The 17,011-nt window shown below is 39.5% G+C and overlaps 1 protein-coding gene and 1 non-coding gene across 2 annotated transcripts; both read right to left on the reverse strand.

The window, feature by feature from the left end:
- Positions 1-611: 611 nt before the first annotated feature.
- Positions 612-6,181, reverse strand: LOC105732622 (alcohol dehydrogenase 6). The gene is given in 5 exon segments (XM_021666782.2): positions 612-682; positions 685-750; positions 3,097-3,232; positions 4,557-4,817; positions 5,969-6,181. Coding segments are annotated over 5 exon segments (732 nt in total). The 5' UTR covers positions 6,167-6,181.
- Positions 6,182-12,548: 6,367 nt separating this feature from the next.
- Positions 12,549-12,711, reverse strand: LOC135272193 (U1 spliceosomal RNA). Its single transcript, XR_010340284.1, has one exon. It is a non-coding gene; the product is annotated as a U1 spliceosomal RNA (small nuclear RNA).
- Positions 12,712-17,011: the final 4,300 nt, after the last annotated feature.

Genomic DNA, 17,011 nt, shown 5'->3' on the forward strand with positions numbered 1-17,011 from the left:
GATTTCAAATTCTCACTTTGTAGACAAGGAAATGATTTTTTTTCTCTTTAGGTGAAAAATGGGAAGATTAAATAAGCCATAAGAAGATTTTTCAAAATGACATGAAGCTCCAACGGTAAGAAGTAGGTAAGCAGGCTTATACCTGTATGGGGAATGCCAATTCCTGGGTTATGGCTGGTTTCTGTTTTTCCGGCCAAATATAGTATTCAGAATTTGGAATTCTACGAATAATTATTCTCCCCCACCAAAGTAGAACAACAAATATAACAATGGTCTGTTTGTAAACTACGTTAAGTTTTTAAACTTGAGCTACATTTTTACAAGCTGACTTCCATTAATGTGTCATGTAAAAAAAAAGCCAAATTGGAAATGCAATGATAATGGCAATGGTAACAGTAGGTGAACACTTAAATACTTTCAGGATTATGTATTTTATTGGCTAGAAATAAAAAAAAATGCAGAGGGGAAGGAGACATTTTACAAATTCCTGAAAGCCTCTTCAATTATCTGTATATAGCTTCTGCAGCAGGGATGACCCTTCTCCTACTCCCAAGCCCATACACCCTTTCTCTTGGTCTCAAACACATAGACATAAAATTTATGTGGGCAGTTTACCATTTTCCAGTATTCATTAATTCAACTGCTTCATTGATTTTATCAAAATTCAGAGTATGAGTAATTGGTCTAGATTAAACTTCTCTGCCATATAATCAGCAACCAGTTTAGGGACGTGCTCTCTGCTCTTCCAGCCTGGAAACACACAGATTAGTGACAAATTTTATACATGAGGCTTCATTATAAAAGAAATGCCATCAAAGCAACTGCTGAAGATGTTGGCTTTGACTGAGAAAATCTAAGGCTGTCCCATTTACTTGCCTCAGTCATCACAAGAGTGACTACCCAAACCACACTCCTTACGTAGAGGGTTGTGTTCCTAAAGGAGACTTCTGGTACTATAGAGGAGAATTAATTCAAAGCAGATAGAATGTGGACCTTGCCTTGAAGTGTTCCTGGTATCAGGCTGCAATCTTTCAGGAGCAGTGAATCCATATCTAATGTGTAACAAAGGCCAAGGTCTCGGGAATCATGAAAAGAAACAATTCAAATGTTAAATATAGCACATTTTTGTGTGTGCATGCCCTCGTGTATGTTTTGATCTGCTACTTCATGAGTCAAATAACTTAAAAGAATTTTCACCATGGCAGCAGTCCCAGTGAAAACTCTTGGGAAAAGAATATGTTCAAAGCAACATAAGAATAAAATGTGCTTTCTGGAAGAATTGTGCAAGCAAAGATGGAGTTAGCCAAGATAAGATAAGTTTAGTATTTATTTTCTCTATCCTCATGATTTTTCAAGAAATGAATTAAATTTAGCACTGTGCTAAGTGCCATGCTCAGTGCATTACCACACAGAATTTGGCAGTCTGCTCATTTCTAGAAAGGGTGGGTGTGGTGTAATTGTGCAAAGTGTAATGTGGCGTAATCTGCTCAGGGTTCTATGCAGATTATTCTGTGGTAGGATCTTGGCAGTTACTTGCTTTTCTTGGTTCCAGGTTAGGTTAGGCTTCCCCACTTATTCTCAAAACTACCACAAACTCTTCCAATAGATTTATTTTAATTTGAGTTGGTTTCTGTTATATGTAACCAAGCATTCTAATTACTGCTCTATGTCATGACATGAAGGGCCAAGTGTCTATTTCTATCTGTTTTTATCTTTTGGTTAGTGATCTAATAAAGCATTTTTACATCTATGTCAACTCCCCCACCCCCCACCTTTTTTTCTTCTTTCAATCAAATGACGTAGGAATGAAAATTCTAGGACCACAGATGGGACTAGGCAGTGTTTCTCAACAAGGCACTACTGGTGTTTTGGGTGGGGAACATTCTTTATTTTACACATTGTAGGAAGTTTAGCAGGACTGTCCAACACCCGTTAAATGCTATCCTTGATTGAAAATCATTGAACCAGAGGACTACATTATCTGTGGAAGAAACTAATTTACATTAATGATTACTATATGAGTGTTAGGGTGGCCAGTGAAAGGTTCATTCACTGAGGGTTTTAAGAATACTCATGATCTTATTTTTACAAGACTGAGCTGAGTATATGTATTTCGAATTATCATCTATAACTATAATAAAAAGAAATGACAATGGTTGTATTCAATGATCTTAAATAGAAGAACTGAAATTACAGTTTTAACTAGATTATTACTATTTTTTTCTTGCTGGTCCTGCCATGTATCTACTCTTTATAGATGAATTAAGTAAGACTTCTAATATCTGTAATAACATGCTGCCATAGCTAACTTAGGGCCTACAGACAGCTCACTAGTGCAGGTAATTCATACAACTCCTCTAATTCTCATCTCTTTTTGCCCAGGCGTTCGAATTGCCCAGAGTTTCTGGATAAATACATTTCTTCATAAATTCCAGATTGCTAGCTTATAAACCCAGAATATTAAGCAGATTTATTTAATTTAGTTTGTCTTCTACTTTTTCAATAAAATGCTCTTCTAATGTCTATAAAAATGTCCCAGGACAGGTAGAAAAACAGAAAAATCAAAGGATTCTATGATAAGATATTTTTCCTCTGGGTAAAATAATTCTCATTTCTTTAAATCAATAGTATTTCTTTTAAATGATGAATTCATTGTGTTTAATATCTTTGAGTTGGTAGTATGACAACTCATTTGCTTGGGATAAGATTTTACATGAGTTGAACAATGACAACTAATGGCTAAGTATATCCTCCAAAGAATCTCAGCTGGCAGGTGTATAATTTCACTGAAGTATGGTTATAGATTATAATATTGCCTTTTCTTTTCAATTTAGAGTTTGCTTTAAACTTTGGACACTGGATTCTTTACCAATCAATTAAAAAACCTCTTCTCCCTCTTTGCATGAGAAAAAGCTTTCTAAGAGGCACTAGATACACCCATTATCCATCCTTTTATACTGGGTATTCATATATTGAAACAAAATCTGTAATCTAAAGCTATTGTTTTACGTCCTTTCTTAAGTGTTTATGGTACATTTTTCTGTTTCCCACCTTCACCTTCTCAGGCATTTCCACCCTTCCCTGCTTCATTCATACCTCCAAAAACAGAACCCTTCAAAGAACGTCCTGAGAGGAACAACTGGCCACTGATGTTGAGTTGAACACTGGCAGGCAACACCCCAACAATCACACAGACCCCATAGCTCTCATGGCAGGAGGCCAGGGCAGCTGTCTGTTGTAAAGTGATGCAATTCAGTATAGGGGTTAAAAGATGTATGTGAGGATTGAGCCTACATCTTAAGTTCAGCTTAACTTCTGAATGGTCTATGACTTTCTTTTCTGATTCTCCCTATTCTCATTTGAAGTAATACTTATCTTAAAAGGTTGCTATGAAACACAGATAGACCTTGTATGCTGCCTAGTATAGTACCTGGCACTTTAGGACTCAGTAAATGGAAATAACAAAAATGAAAATAGTAAAGACATACACAGTAGTGATAATAAAAATAATTTTTATAAGACTTTTTACTGATGCAGGTAGCTGGTAAGAATTGACATTTTTCTTTCGGACATCTAAGAAGACAGATATTTAATAAGATGCTAGCAAAGTAAGAAACAGATATCTTTTTTTTTAGACGGAGTTTCGCTCTTGTTACCCAGGCTGGAGTGCAATGGCGCGATCTCGGCTCACCGCAACCTCCGCCTCCTGGGTTCAGGCAATTCTCCTCCCTCAGCCTCCTGAGTAGCTGGGATTACAGGCACGTGCCACCATGCCCAGCTAATTTTTTGTATTTTTAGTAGAGACAGGGTTTCACCATGTTGACCAGGATGGTCTTGATCTCTTGACCTTGTGATCCACCCGCCTCAGAAACAGATATCTTTATATTTGTTATGTTCAAAGGCTATTTCTCATAGTAAGACTATAAGAAAGGTTTTGCTGTATCTTCTTACAGAAAAGGAATTTATGTAGGGTGAATCATGAAAAGATTTTTTATGCTGGGAAAAGGGCCCAGGTTGGAAGAGGCAGTTGTTAAATTTCCATACAGCTGACTAGAAGATAAAGCCATGCAACCCAATAATACACTATTTCTTCAAATCCCTAAAGAAAACAAGCCTCAGATTTTGCATTGACTTCCCCTCAGTTTCTGTTATATAAACCATGTTCAGCCAGAAAAGTCACCACGTTTTGTTCCCCTTCAGTTTAAAATGAACCTGTTTAATCATGACTAGTAAATATTTTTCTTGGAAACTTATCTAAGATCCAACATGAAAGACTACTGAAAGTGAAAAGCACATTGATTTATAAGGTCATTAATCAAATTTTAACCTTATCTTGCTTAAAACTTCTGGCTTTGAAACTATATGAAAGTTCTAGATTTAGTATCTGGGATAGTGAACAAATCTGTAGGAGTAGACAGAGGACACCAGCTAAGATGTCATGGAACACAAGGAAAATTAGAGGAATGTGGAGGGAATTTAAGAAAGCTCATTCAATTATAATCTAGAACTATGATTGGTAAAAGTATTGGTAATTTACACTCCAGAGGATTACATACCACAGTGTCCAGATTTCCAGTGGCCTCAAAGCATAAGTCTCTACCAGCATCTGTCGTATCAAATAAAACTTCTTGAATGGGTTTCTTGAAGTCCTGAGGGTTGATGCACTCAGTGGCACCCAATTCCTTTGCCTCCTTAAATTTATCCTTGTTGACGTCCACTCCAATGATCCTGGCTGCTTCTGCTGCTTTCCAATCCATGACAGCAAACAAGCATACTCCTCCCAGGCCAAACATGACACAAGTAGAACCTGGAGTCACCTAAACACATACAGGCAGAAGACCCAGAAAACAAAAAGCAAAGAGAACATACATCTTTACTCAGTTGGGAGGGCCAAGTCTATATGCATGCATTTTTATGCATTATAAGCATATGTTATGTTTATATGTATAACTAGAAAGTTTTGGTTTTTCAAAATATTTCTAGATATGGGATACTCTTGACACAGGAACAAAAAACTACCTGAAAGTAGAGTTTCAACTCCCAGGAATTAGTCTGAGTAGTAGTTTAAATGAATTTTCATTGAATCTTAAGACTTATTTGACAGTATTTAATTACAGATATGTTTGAGTTATTTAAAATTATCTCCATCTTCCTACAACCCTTTCTCTCTCTTTCTCTCTCTCTCTCTCTCCATCTTTTGGTATATGTAAAATTTTTATTACTTATGGGGTCAATGCCTCGTGAAGGCAAAGGCTTATTTTTTTTTTATTGAGTACTATCCTACATTGGACCAATTTAAATAGAATTCTTTCCATTCTATCTCTCTGTATAGTATTGGGACTGATGGACACTGGAAAAGGCAAAGTCCTAAAATTCAGCAGCACCTTTAAAAGGGAGCTGGGAAGGTCTGAGTGATGTTTTAGAAATAAGAGTTCAATAGCAGCCTGTTCAGCCAGAGTGGGATTTCTCTGGTCAATGTGTCTAACATAGTAACACCCCCTTCATCACTTGGTTTGTTTACTCTCCTTTTCTTTTTTGTTAGCATTTATCAATACCTAGTATATCATGCAATATAATATTAACTTCATGAATTTTGTTAGCTGCTGAATTCTAGCACCTGGGACAGTGAATGGCTCCAAAAACATTTGTCGAATGAGCAAAAGAATAAACTGGGATATGAAAAGCCACAGAGTCATGTTGTAACTATGTTAGATTTAATTTCCAGGAATTCCTGATATTTCCACTTGTGAATGGCATGCAAACTTAATCCGTCATTTACTACTGACCAAGAAGGAGTGGGAAAAATGTTGAAGGGGGGTGTGGGATGACTTGGTAGACAGTAGAGAACTCAGGGATATTTGGAGTCAGGCTTGGGATTTTTTCTTTGGCATGATAAAACGTGATCAAGATGCATGAGGTCTTTCAACTCCCAATAATTTCATTCCAAATGGCTATAAATGCCCCTCACCTTGGCAGTGTTGATTGTAGCACCAAACCCAGTGGAAAAGCCACAGCTAATTAGGCATACTTTTTCCATAGGAGCAACTGCATCAATCTTGGCAACTGAGATTTCCTTTATCACTGTGTATTCAGAGAAGGTGCTGGTATTACCAATGCGATCTATTGATTATCCCGTGCAGGTAAGCCTGATGGTACTATCAGACATCAGTTGTGTTTTTGACTGTCTTTTATAGACAAAAATAAACAAAGTTTACTTTGAATTAGAAAGCTTAGATCTTCTCCAATGAAAGTGAATTAAGTTTTTAAAAAGAAAATATTAGTAAACTCTTTAATTGTATACAAAAATTGCCCTCAGAATTCAGGCAAGAGGTACATTCTCCACATTGTGGCAGAAAGAGTGTGATAACTTTTGTCACCTAAGAGAACAAAATCATGTCTTATTAAGATATTGTTTTTTAAAGCAAAGTTATAGCTGCTTTTCAGGATTTTGGCAGCAAGTCAGCCAAGAAGAAATGACAGCTGAGAATTATTTCCACACTCAGTTGTGCTTGATACCACAAAGAATATCAAATACTTACAAAAAGAGAGGATGTCTTTAGCATCTGGATCCAGCCCTGTTCTCAGTGGCTGAATCTTGAGGAACTGGCCCCAGATTTGCCTCCTTTGTAAGTTTCTCTTGGAGTATCAAATAGTTTTTTGTCATATATCCATTCAGTCAAGCCTTATCTCTTCTTACATTTTTGACACTAATTTCTTCTCTCGAGGATTGAATTTAAAATAGTATGGATACCACATACTCACAGAATAAGCTCTGGATTAGGAAGAAAAAATTGCTTCTATGCTGTCCTCTGTGTTTGACATCAACCCTTTCTTCTTGACCTTAGAGATCAAAGTAGGCAGATTTCTCTACTAGTGGTCAAAGTATCAGGACATGATTAGAAGAGCTCGCCTGTGATGCATTTACTGGCTGCCCCTATGGTTTAACACTGTAAACCAGAGAAATTTGTCTTATACTTGTAGTTAAAAACCTTATTAAGATTTAGATTCTTCTGTTTTATTTATTTTTATTTTTAAAAAGTAACACATACATATGGTAAAAATTTAAACTGCACAAAAGTGAAAATTGTCACTCTATTCCCCAGATCCCCAACTTAGAGACAGGTACTCTGACCAGTAACCATGATACTTTTCAGAGCTGTAACCCCTTTAAAAATGAAAAGGTGAGCATACCATCTACCCTGTTTTGGGCCTATTAACACTATATCTTGGAGCTTTGTGTTTTAGTACATATAGTGCTCCATCATTAACCAGTGCCATAAACACTGATAGATATTTGGGTTGTTCTTTGTTTCCCTCCACCCAACACTAAAAACGATAATACAACCAGTATCTTATGGTAGGCAGAGTTCTAAAATGCCCTCCCAAAGATGTCCTGCACAAATCCCTAGAAACTGTAACTATGTTGTGATATCATGCCTATGAGTATGTTATGCTACATAGCAAGGGGTGCTCTGTAGATGTAACTAAGGTTACTAATCAGTTGACATTAAGATAGGGAGATTATACTGAATTATCCAAGTGGACCCAAGGTAATCACATGAGCCACTGAAAGAACAGAGGAAGGCAAAAGAGGAAATAAAAGTTACTTAACACCTGTGAAGGATTTGGTGGGCCACAGCTGCTTTGAGGCTGGAAGGTGCCATAGAAGAAGAAATGTGAGCAATTTCAGGGAGCTGACCACTGGTGAGGGAATAAGGACCTCAGTCCTACAGCCTCAAGGAATTGGATTCTGAAAACTACTTGAATGAACTGGAAGTGGATTTTTCTCCTGAGGCCTCAGGTAAGAACCCAGTTGGCTACCACCTTGATTTTGACCTTGGAACGTGAGTAGAGAACCCATCCAAGCCCACTCAGATTTCTGACCTATAGAAACTGAGATAATAAATTTGTGTTATTTTAAACTGCTATATTTGTGGTGATTTTTTTCTAGCAGCAATAGAAAATAAGTACATGAACATATATCTATGGAATAAATTTCTAGAATTGAAATTGTGTGTCCAAGAATATACACATTTAACTGATATTACATATTGCTGCATTTAGAGTTGAGCTTTTCTACTTTCCAAACAGTAGGATATGAGGAAGCTGTCTGCATGGGCACTCTTGTCAACTCTCTATATTATCAAACTTTTTAATCTTTGTCAAACTGCTATACAAAAAGTGTTTTTTCATTACATTTTAAAATTTTATTGTAGATTGACAAATTATATATTTATAGGGTACAACATGATATTATGTGTTTATAATCTAGAATGATTAAATCAAGCTAATTAACATGTTCAACATGTAAATACTTATATTTTGTGGTGAGAACATTTGAAATGTATATTCTTAGCAATTTTGAAATATAATTCATTATCAACTATAATCACCATGCTGTTCAATAGTGCTCAAAAAACTTATCTTTTTTATCTAGCAGAAACTTATTTATTTTATTATTATTATTACTTTTTATTATACTTTAAGTTCTGGGGTACATGTGCAGATCGTGCAGGTTTGTTACATAGGTATACATGTGCCATGGTGGAGGTTTGCTGCATCTGTTGCCCAGTCATCTACATTAGGTATTTCTCCTAATGCTATCCCTCCCCAATCCCCCCACCCCCTGCTATTCCTCCCCTGGCCTCCCACCCACCAGGTCCTGGTGTGTGATGTTCCCCTTCTGTGTCCATGTGTTCTCATTGTTCAACACCCACTTATGAGTGAGAACATGAGGTGTTTGGTTTTCTGTTCTTGTGTCAGTTTGCTGAGAATGATGGTTTCCAGTTTCATCCATGTCCCTGCAAATGACATGAACTCATCCTTTTTTGTGGCTACATAGTATTCTGTGGTGTATATGTGCCACATTTTCTTTATCCAGTCTAGCATTGATGGGCATATGTTGGTTCCAAGTCTTTGCTATTGTGAACAGTACCACAATAAACATGTGTGCATGTGTATTTATAATAGAATAATTTATAATTATTTGGGTATATACCCAGTAATGGGTCAAATGGTATTTCTCTATCTAGATCCTTGAGGAATCGCCACACTGTCTTCCACAATGGTTGAATTAATTTACACTCCCACCAACACTGTAAAAGCATTCCTATTTCTCTACATCCTTTCCAGCATCTGTTGTCTCCTGATTTTTTTTCAATGTATCTAGCAGAAACTTTATACCATTGACCATATCTCTCCATTTTTCCCACCCACAGCCTTTTAAAATGTTATTTATTTTTAATATGTCTGCGGTTGGGCATATTTTCATGTGTTTAAAAGCATTTGTATAAACATTAAAATGCTATATATATATATATGGAGAGAGAGATAAATATATATATATATTCCTCTAAACTAGATATGTATTTTGTTTGCCCGTTTTTCTACTTAGCTTTTAAAAATTGTTTTTAAACAAGTTATTTTTATATGAAGAAAATTGGTCCATTGTCATACTGGTTTTTGACTTTTTGGGTTTTTTTTTAACATGCAGAATTTATGTAATTTTTATATTATCAAATTTATCTATATAAATATTTTATGTCTTCTGGGTATTTTTTTGTATTGATTAAAATTTTCTTCCCTCCTCTGAGATAACACAGTGTTCTCCCATGTTATTTTATAGTACTTCTATGGTTTTACTTTTCACATTTAGTTTTTAGATTCATGTACAATTTTTATATAAAGAATGAGATGGCAACCCAATTTACTTTTTTAGCCTAGGTAACTATCTAGTTGTTTCAACACAATTTGTTGAATAAGCTATGATTCCACTCTTATGTTTGAAAGACAAACCTCCTACTGCATTAAATTCTTATATTTATTTGGATCCAATTCTGGACCTCTTCTTTATCTGGTTCCACTAATGTGTTTGACTATTTCTCATATGTCTCATTTAAATAATTGTTCAATAGTTTACCTCAGTCTACATTTTTTTCCAAAAATTTTTTTTCTCATTTGTAATTTCAGTCCAGTTTTAATGCATTCTACTTGTGTTTTTTTAATTTTCAAAATAAAATGCAAAGAATACAATATATTTAGTATGTTATGTAACTTACAAGTAATTATTCCTCCCTTTCTAAGAAGTTGGCAGCATTTCACCTTTTATTTCACTTGATCCTGACACATTTAAGGGGTGCTTATCATTTTCTTGATGTTGGTTCCAAGTTGTTGCTGTTTCCTATTCCCAGGTGCTAATTCCTACCTGGTTTCACTGTGCTTATTTCTTCTCCCACACTCTGAACGATTCCTCCCATGTTCAAGCTGTTCTCCTGCCTCAGCCTCCTGAGTATCTGGGATTCCAGTTACGCGCCACCACGCCAGGCTTATTTTTACATATTTTTAGCAGAAACAGGGTTTCACCATGTTGGTCAGACTGGTCTCAAACTCCTGACCTCTTTTCATCAAATCCTATATTTACACCATCCAAAAATAATTTATTTGATGGAATGAAACCACTGTGTGTCCACTGTGGTTCTAGGATAAAGCACCTTTTAACACAGATGCTTGTCCTGTGCACCTGGTCTCTGGTTAAATAACAACTCCTCACTTAAGCCCTAGGGTCTGAGAAAAGGAAACATTATGAGCAGCTCTGATAGAAAATGAGCAGAAAGAAGTCGGAAATCTGACCAGGATCAACCCAGGCTCTGACCTTTTCAGAGCTTTCCCCCAGCTCTGCCCTGTCCCCCTCCTCCCTGGCGTGTCTCCTGGTGTCCCCCACCCTCAGGTGACAGGGGTGCTGTGCACTCCCCTGTGGTTTATCCTGCAGAGGAAATTCAGTCATTCCCAGGTTTATTCTGTGTCACTGCAGTCCATTCTCCACAGAAACTGAGTTTCTCTCTCACTGAGTGGCCTCCATGTGCTCATGTAGCACCAAAGGCCTTTTCTGTCACAATCATTTTTTGATTATCCGTTTAGTAACATTTCCACAAGAAGAGTTGAAAAGACTGACACAAACTTAAGTAACGTTTCCTCTGATTATGAAAATAATCTGGCCGGGTGCTGTGGCTCTTGCGTGTAATGCCAGCACTTTGGGAGGCAGAGGCGGGCAGATCATGACGTCAGGAGATCGAGACCATCCTGGCCGACATGGTGAAACCCGTATCTACTGAAATAAAAAATAAAAATTAACTGGTCATGGTGGCACACACCCGTAGTCCCAGCTACTCAGGAGGCTGAGGCAGGGAAATCGCTGTATATATGTCTATATATTGAGATGGAGTCTCACTCTGTCACCCAGGCTGGAGTGCAGTGGTGCAATCTCAGCTCACTGAACCTCCACCTCACAGGTTCAAGTGATTCTCCTCCCTCAGCCTCCTGAGTAGCTGGGACTACAGGTGCCTGCCACCACGCCTGACTAATTTTTGCATTTTTAGTAAAGACGGGGTTTCGCCATATTGGCCAGTCTTGTCTCAAACTCCTGACCTCATGATCCACCCACCTCGGTCTCCCAAAGTGTGGGGATTACAGGAATGAGCCACCCCGCCCAGCCCTAAACAACAGCATATTCACTTTGCTATTTTTTTTTTTTTTTTTTTGAGATAGAGTCTTACTGTATCATTCAGGCTGGAATGCATGAAGTGTAGTGGTGCCGTCTCAGGTGAAGGCATCATCAACCTCCTGGACTGAAATAATCCTCTCATCTTAGCCTCCCTACTAGATGGGACTACAGGTGTGAGCCACCTCGCCCTGTCTCACTTTGCAAACTTTTGGCTACAGGCATAAAGTCCATTCTTGGAGAGTGGGTCCACTTATTCCAGTTTCTTGTGTAAAACATCCCTGTAATATCCAATTTTGATTTCTATAGAATGGATGAATAAAGACAGAACATAAAATACTTTTTTTTTTTTGAGACAGAGTTTTACTCTTGTAGCCCAGGCTGGAGTACAATGGTGAGAGATCTCAGCTCGCTGCACAACCTCTGCCTTCTGGATTCAATTGATTCTCCTGCCTCAGCCTCCTTAGTAGCTGGGATTACAGATGCACACCTCCATGCCTGGCTAATTTTTGCATTTGTAGTAGAGACAGGGGTTTCACCATGTTGGCTAGGCTGGTCTCAAACTTCTGACCTTAGGTGATCTGCCTCCCTTGGCTTCCCAAAGTGCTGGGATTACTGGCGTGAGCCACAGCGCCCAGCTCAGAATGTAAAAGAACTTTAGAGACACTTAATACAACCTCCTAGGTCAGGTGCAAATGTTTCCAGCCTAGGCCAGGTGTGGTGGCTCATACCTGTAATTCCAACACTTTGGGAGGCTGACAGGAGGATCACTTGAGGTGAGGAGTTGGACACCAGCCTGGTTGACAAAGCAAGACCCCCATCTTTATTTTTAAAGAAAGAAACATTTCCAGCCTTATTTATTAATTTATTTATTTTGGATATGGAGTCTTGACCTGTTGCCCAGGCTGGAGTGCAGTGGCATGATCTCAGCTCATTGCAACTTCTGCCTCTGGGTTCAAGCAATTCTTCTCACTCAGCCTCCCAAGTAGTTGGAACTATAGGTGTGTACCACCATGCCTGGCTAATCTATTTATTTATTTTTACTTGTTATCAAGGAAAAGCACAAACACTGTCCCCCACTACCACAAATCATGCAGTTGAATTTACCACATTTGGAGAAATCGCAGGGGTCAGCAATCCAGTGTGCAGTGGATGAGCCTTGCCCTGGGAAAACCACCTTCGTGATCATGGTATCTCCCCTGCCAGGTAATTTTTGCCTTTTTAGTAGAGACTAGGTTTCACCATGTTGGCCAGGCTGGTCTCAAATTCCTGACCTCAGGTTAACCACATGCCTCGGCCTCCCAAAGTGCTGGGATTACAGGCACAAGCCACCATGCCCACCCACACATATATCTGTTTTTCTAAGCTCTTCACTCTTGGTATTATTTATTTATTTATTGGAGACAGGATGTCACTCTGTGTCCCAGGCTGGAGTACAGTGGCACAATCACAGCTTACTGCAAACTCCAGTTTCTGGGTTCAAGTGATTCTCAGGCCTCAGCCTCCTGAGTAACTGGGATTACAGGCGCACTTGGGTAATTTTTGTAGTTTTTTCAGTAGAGACCGGGTTTTACCAGGTCAGCCAGGCTGGTCTCAACTGCCTAATCTCAAGTGATCTGCCTATCTGGGCCTCCCAAAGTCCTGGGGCTACAGGCATGAGCCACCCTGCCCAGCCCATTCCTGCTATACAATTTAAATTGTGTTTTTTTTTATAGTCAAACAATAAGAAAATGTACATTTGGAATTGATATTTAATTTTACTTGTAGTGTAGCTTTCTGCTATTCTTCACCAGGGACTGTGTTTCTAAAGTGTTGCTCAGAGAAAATTGGCAACAATAGCTTAGAGTGCAAAGGGGGTTGGTGCCAGATGGCCTGGGGGTCAGTATTGTCTGAATTAGATACTGGAACTGATGACCCCTCACCCCCAGGCACCTTCTATTCAAATGATCATAGTTAATGGGATATGGACAACTACTAAGGAATCTGTATCTTTGTATACAGCACAGGGCCCTGAAAAGAGTCATTGTTTAGGGAATATTTACTGGCTGGTGGAGATTCCTGCAAAAGCCTAACTCTGCTACAAGATTCTAAGGTGAATGCCGATTATGACTTTAATGTTCTTGTACAGTTCACAAACTCTATTCACATGTGCTACAGATAATTTTAAGAATTCAAGGCTGGGCTGTGTGTCTCACACCTGCAATTCCAGCATTTTTGGAGGCTCAAGCAGAAATATCGTTTGAGTCCTGGAGCTCCAGACCAGTCTGGGTTACATAGGGAGACTTCATCTCCACTAAAAGAAAAAAATAAAACTAAAAAATTAGCCAGGTGTAGTGACAGCGACTTCAGGAAGCTAAGGTGGGTGACTCATTTGAACCTGGGAGGTCGAGGTTGCAGTGAGTCCTGATTATGCCACTGTGCTCCAGTCTGGGCAACAGAGGGAGACTCTGTCAAAAATGAAATAAAGTGTTGTTTCTATGTCTTCCTATCAAAATTAGAATTTAGGACTCTTTTCATCAAATCCTGTATTACACCATCCAAAAATAATTTATTTGATGGAATGAAATCACTGTGAGTCCCCTGTGGTTCTAAGATGCAGCACCTTTTTTTTTTTTTTTTTTTTTTTTTTTTTTTTTTTTTGTGTGACAGTCTCATTTTGTCCACCAGGCTGGAGTTCAGTGGCATCAATCTTGGCTCACTGCAACCTCTGGCTCCTGGGTTCAAGCAATTCTTCTGCCTCAACCTCCCAAGAACTGGGTGCGTGCCTCTATGCTCAGCTAATTTTTATATTTTTAGTAGAGTTGGGGTTTCGCTGCATTGGCCAGCATGGTCTGGAACTCCTGACCTCATGATTTGCCCACCTCAGCCACCAAAAGTGCTGGGATTACAGGTGTGGGCCACCGAGTCCAGCCGATACAGCACCTTTTAATACAGGTGCTTGTCCTGTGCACCCTGGTCTCTGTTAAATAACAACTCCTCATTTAAGCCCTAGGGTCTGAGAAAAGGAGACAGTGTGAGCTGCTCTGATGCTCCAGACCCTTGGCACCCTATGGAAGTCACACTCCGGTGAGCTGAATCCTGAGAACTCATCAAGCCTTGCTCTAGTCACACTACCGGAAGCTGACTAGTCAACCCATGGCTGAAGCTTGAGGAATCTTCATCAAATAAGTAAATGTGGACTGACATCTTAATACTTAGTGCTATTCTGGCAATACTTGCTGGTTTGGTACTGTGCTGTCGCTGCTACTATCCCCTAGAGGACGTTTCTTGCCCCTGCTTAGTGTAACGTGCCACTTTCCGCTTTGTCCATAATGACTTGGATACTTGTCCTACCCATCCTGCCCTTCCGGCAGCCCAGTACCATACCACACTCCCTACTACCAACCATCCCAGGGTACCTCAAGCAAACTCATTCATTGCTAAACTGAACTAATCCAACCCTAGCCAAAGATTGTTATGTATCTCTCTCTCTGATGCAGCATACGCTGCAGCCCCAGTCTCAACAAATGCCTGGGTCACCACCAGCATGTCTCATCACCGTAAATATGAAAGCCAGGCTATTTCAGGGCCTCTGACCCCACAAGCCCTAGCCCAGTTTCCAATCTCTGAAACAACAAAAACCACTTTAGAAGGACGGGCACTCAGCCTCCTACGGTTCTACACAAATAATTTCACAGGCCCATCAAACAGCTAGCCTGTGCATGGGCCCATAGCCACTAGCACAGAGTTAACCTTCCAGGCTCCCATTTGTATCCAGTGCAAACTGCTATCAGACACACCCTTAGGGCACCTGCAGCCTCACCAGTGTAACTACACTTTACAACTTAAAATTCCTTGTGAATATGCAAGCTTCCAGGTTGTTCAGGAAACCCCATGCAGGAACCGTGTTTGCTTTTCCTCATTACCCAGCACAGGGGCCCTACTAAGCCCTGAGAAACTGCTCAACAAAAATTCACACTTTTGCAATGGCAGACACAGCCCATGATCGAGACCATCCTGGTCAACATGGTGAAACCCCGTCTCTACTAAAAATACAAAAAATTAGCTGGACATGGTGGCGCATGCCTATAATCCCAGCTACTCAGGAGGCTGAGGCAGGAGAATTGCCTGAACCCAGGAGGCGGAGGTTGCGGTGAGCCGAGATTGCGCCATTGCACTCCAGCCTGGGTAACAAGAGCGAAACTCCGTCTCAAAAAAAAAAAAAAAAAAAAAAAAACACATATAGAAGGATGTGTGTGGGTTATATGCAAATACTATGTCATTTAAAAAAAAAATATTTCAGCCCCTTGAGATTTTAGTATCCCTTTAGGGCAGGGTCCTATAACTAATTCCCCACAGATACCCAGGGACACCTGTATCTGAAATTGCATTTCCACAGACTAGAGTCTATGGTAAAAGCTCACAAGTGCTGCCTAATGGTGAGCACTTAAATTTTGGACCAGAAAATTTCCAGATGGGACAGTATGGTAAGTGTCATTTCAGAGACAATTATTGAGTTGCTATTTTTTGGGCATTAATTGAAACTCTCCTATTACTGAAGGATATTAAATATTCTTAAGATCTGACATACCCATGATGTCTTGGGTGATGTCAGAGGAACACTAACGAGGAAGCTACTGCCCAGAAGAGCTGACTCTGGAATAAAATGGAAATGGTTTATACAGGAACACGATTCTGGAGAAATGCAAAGAAATTTGCATTGTATTCACAAGCAGGTAGGCTCGTTACCTCTAAGACCAACTTTGGAACCATCCAAGGAGCTGCCAGATTCTATTGACATGTCGCTGTTGATGCCTCATGCACACCTCTCCGCCGATCAATAAAAATCTCGTTGGTTGGCAGGGCGTGATGGTTCGCACCTGTAATCCCAGAACATTGAGAGGCCGAGGTGGGTGGATCATGAGGTCAGGAATTCAAGACCAGCTTGGCCAATATGGCGAAACTCTGTCTCTATTAAAAATGCAAAAATTAACCTAGCATGGTGGTGCTTGCCTGTAGTCCCAGATACTTGGGAGGCTGAGGCAGAAGAATCACTTGACCCTGGGAGGCAGAGGTTGCAATGAGTTGAGATTATGTCACTGCACTCCAGTCCAGGTGACAGCAAGACTCTGTCTCAAATAAAATAAATAAAATAAAATAAAAAAGGTATCTAGAGAAAACAAAACACTAATCTTTTTTAAAGAAGCACCGTATTTTCCAGCTATATATGAAAACAATTCTAACTCCTTGGTGATTAACAGGTACCATTTCATTTTAAAAATGTTTCTCTTGGCTGGGCATGGGGGCTTATGCCTGCACTTCCAGCACTTTGGGAGGCTAAGGGAGGAGGATCCCTTGAGATCAGGAGTTCAAGACCAGCCTGGGCAACATAGTGAGATCTTGTCTCCAAGAAAAAAAAATTGTTTTTGAGACAAAGTCTTGGTCTGTCACCCAGGCTGGAGTGTGGTGGTGTGATTCTGGTTCACTGCAACCTCCACCTCCCAGGTTCAAGTGATTCTCCTGCCTTAGCCTCCA

The sequence above is a fragment of the Aotus nancymaae genome, unplaced genomic scaffold (genome assembly GCF_030222135.1).
Source record: "Aotus nancymaae isolate 86718 unplaced genomic scaffold, 86718_ANA_hifiasm-v0.15.2.pri h1tg000006l, whole genome shotgun sequence".
NCBI lineage: Eukaryota > Metazoa > Chordata > Mammalia > Primates > Aotidae > Aotus > Aotus nancymaae.